The sequence below is a fragment of the Carassius gibelio genome, chromosome A5 (genome assembly GCF_023724105.1).
Source record: "Carassius gibelio isolate Cgi1373 ecotype wild population from Czech Republic chromosome A5, carGib1.2-hapl.c, whole genome shotgun sequence".
Classification (NCBI taxonomy): Eukaryota; Metazoa; Chordata; class Actinopteri; order Cypriniformes; family Cyprinidae; genus Carassius; species Carassius gibelio.
Genome location: NC_068375.1, coordinates 39,833,737 through 39,837,063, shown reverse-complemented (window position 1 = coordinate 39,837,063; position 3,327 = coordinate 39,833,737). Strand labels below are relative to the sequence as shown.

At 33.4% G+C, this 3,327-nt stretch overlaps 1 protein-coding gene across 1 annotated transcript in view; it reads right to left on the bottom strand.

Moving 5' to 3' along the window:
• Nucleotides 1-1,183: 1,183 nt before the first annotated feature.
• LOC128015017 (ubiquitin carboxyl-terminal hydrolase 28-like) overlaps nt 1,184-3,327 on the bottom strand; it is a 7,366-nt gene continuing 5,222 nt past the window's right edge. Inside the window, exons 2-5 of the mRNA XM_052598775.1 lie at nt 3,314-3,321; nt 3,113-3,236; nt 1,819-2,014; nt 1,184-1,719 (exon numbers count right to left, since the gene is read on the bottom strand). Of these exons, the coding sequence (XP_052454735.1) occupies nt 1,547-1,719; nt 1,819-2,014; nt 3,113-3,236; nt 3,314-3,321 (501 nt within the window). The 3' untranslated portion in view covers nt 1,184-1,546. The remainder of the gene's footprint in view (nt 1,720-1,818; nt 2,015-3,112; nt 3,237-3,313; nt 3,322-3,327) is intronic.

Sequence of the window (3,327 nt, the reverse complement as noted above, 5' to 3'; positions counted from 1 at the left end):
AACAGTGCGTCAAATGGTGTAAAAACACTTCAAGCACCTTAATATATTTAAAACAGTAATATTAAAAGATCAAAATTCAGTAATCACTATATTAATGATCTATAGTTTACACAGGCAAGCAGATGAGCTCGGAATATGAAGGCAATACACTTAATGGTTCAGTGTTTTCGTTATAATGGTTTTCTAAGGGAAAACATGTAACGTGAAACTTTGCACATTGTGTTTATATTCTGGGTCCATATAAAATATACATCATCAATAAGGTGATTACTGAATTTCACCTTTAAATATCTGTGTTTTCCTACACTACCACTTAATGCAAACTGTGTAAAAATAACTGCCGGTCAGTGGAGCAAAGCTCGTTTTGCCCTTCAGGTGGGCGTTTCTATGAGTGTGTGACATCATGTGAAAACTACTACCTCACTGTGTAGATAAACAATTCATATAAATGCATGAAACTGTAGCTGCTCTTTGTATGTGCTTATTTTTAGTAACAGGCCATTCTGAAAGCTTCTTACCCACTGAAACATGTTTAAGAGAGGAAGATAAAACTATTATTTAAAAGCAAAAACTATTGCTTGACAGAGAGTTATACTTCTTTTGAAACATAATTAACATGGCAGTGTTTTGTGGATACTGACAAAGGATTTGGCCTAATATATATATGTATATATATATATATATATATATATATATATATATATATATATGTGTGTGTGTGTATATATATATATATATATATATATATATATATATATATATATATATATATATAAAATGGCAAATATATGAGGAATATGACGAAATATATGAAACTAAAACTTGTTAATGTAAAAATATTTAAAAATCTTTATTAACAATATTTTATAACATTTGTATATTTTGTAAGATATATTAAATATACACATCTGAAAATATATTCTTTGCACGGTTATGACTGCAGAAGCCATAACGTGATGAAACATGTACAAATAAGAGTTCACATAGATTTACAAATAAATGGTCCTGTCAGTGGTCTCCTACATAATAACTAGTTATTATCAATGGACCTGCAGCAGATGTATCGTATAAATGGAAACTCTTATAGAATTATGATGAGAAGAACTTGGAAGAAACAGAAATGAGAACAGACAGAGGGTGAAAACATAAGAAAAAAGAGAACTCACAGGACAGGGCGACAAAGTGAGAAATCAAATTTTTATTGAAAGGTAAAAGAGGGGTAGAACAAAGGAGTGGAATATCAGATAACCACTGTACAAAGAAAGAATACACAGAAGATCTTCAGCTTAGTGTAGACTGAAATAAAGTGGCTCCAGCAAATCTCTATAAAGGACTATATTTTCACGCTGTCTACAGCTCATGTGAAAAGAAGAATGGGGTACAAGCTTTCACTCTGCCTTTTCTGCCCTCTCACAAACCTGGCTACAAAATGTCATCTATTTGATCTTTCCTGAGATCAATAAGAAAATAAAATCCAGCTCAGCCTGAGGCAGAGGATAGATCACCTTGTGACTGTGCCTTTTTTTGTTTTATTTTTTACCTTGCCTCACTTCACAGTGACGACTGAGCTGCTGTGAATGGACTCCATGACAGCAGTCAGGCGGCTGCACAGATCATGGGGAGATTTCCTCACTTTGGGGGGCTCCTTCAGGACCACCATTTCTGCAGAACAATCCAGGACTCTGGGCAGGAATTCACTGAGCTTTTCCTGGACAGAATCTGATTATCCAAAAAACAGCCAAACATGAACAAAAACATGAGCATGTAAGAATCTAATTTAAATGGTCTATATATGAAATCTGGGGGAAAAGAGCCCACCATCCATGTCCTGCCCCAGGTAGGAGCACCAGCAACTCCTGATCAGCTCAATGATGTCCAAGTCCTCTTGGCTGATGCTGTCTCTGACCATGAGGTGCATGCAAGGGATAATGCACTCATTCATGATGGTCACTGCCTCTGCCACTTCATTTTCATCTTGACTTTTAAAGAGTGTGGCTGCGTTCTCATTCAGCACCTGCAGGGGGCAACACATACACAGAAATTTCATATCAGATGGGATTAAAATATATTGTACCAGTCAATGTTTCTCATGAGCCTAAAAATATTTTGATCTAAAGGTTTTTGACTGATATAATACATTAGGGGTGTACTCATACATGTATTTGGACCAAACCGGCATGGTATGAACACCTTGGTTCGGTGCATGAGAGTTTATAACAAATACACGCAATTCATCCTCAATCCAGCAGTAATGCTACATTGTTTGATAATCGCCAGCAGAAGAACAGCGAATGCCATGATTTGCGCACTTTTTTGTGCACAAACAAAGCCCACTAGACAGTGACCATGTGCTGATTCTGAATGCGTCTCTCACTGACAAAGGAGTATACTTTAAATGTGCATACACTCAACTGTTCATGTTTCCTACCTCTCTCATTCAGCACAAATCCAAATATTATACTATATATATATATATATATATAATACATATATATATATATATATATATATATATATATATATATATATATATATATATATATATATATATATATATATATATACATATGTACACTAGCAATGAAAACAAAACATTGTGCTTTTGTAAAATAAAGAAAACAAATAGGATGTCGCTTTCTGTCATTTGAGTTTCCTTTCTATGAATATATATATATAACATTATAATTTAAATATAATATTTAGTATTTTCACATCTAGGTGGAAAAAATAGAAATTGTACTACTGTCTGTTCAAAATAAATGAAAAGAATCCGAGCATAATAGATTTGTTGTTTTTTCCTGTTGTACTGAAATCATATCAAACCGTGACCCCCAAACCGAGGTACGTACCGAACCGTGACATCTGTGTACTGTTACACCCCTATAGGACATGTAAAAGAATATCTTTACAAAACTACATATACCAAAGTTCAAATTAATTGTGATCAGATTTAAAAGCAAGTATTCAATAAATAAAAAACTTCACAAAAAACCTTTATAATGTTACAAAATAAATTATTTTCTTTTGAACTTTCTCCTTATCAAGTAAACCTGAAAAAAAAATTTGACCACTCTTTTTTAGTGTATGTTTTGGATTATCAATGTCTACATACTTTCAAACACTTTCTTCTGTAAAGTGCTATAAGTGACTGGTTCACTCCTTTCTTCTCCCCTTTCCTAAGAAGGACTGAGTTGTCCTGGTGTGCATGTGCGAGATAATTCAGAGCTTCTCTTATCCTGCAATGAAAAAGATAATTGTTGTACAAACTCTCCAATTAAATGCAAAAAAAAAAAAAAAAAGTGAGTCTACATACTTTCCATTCTGATA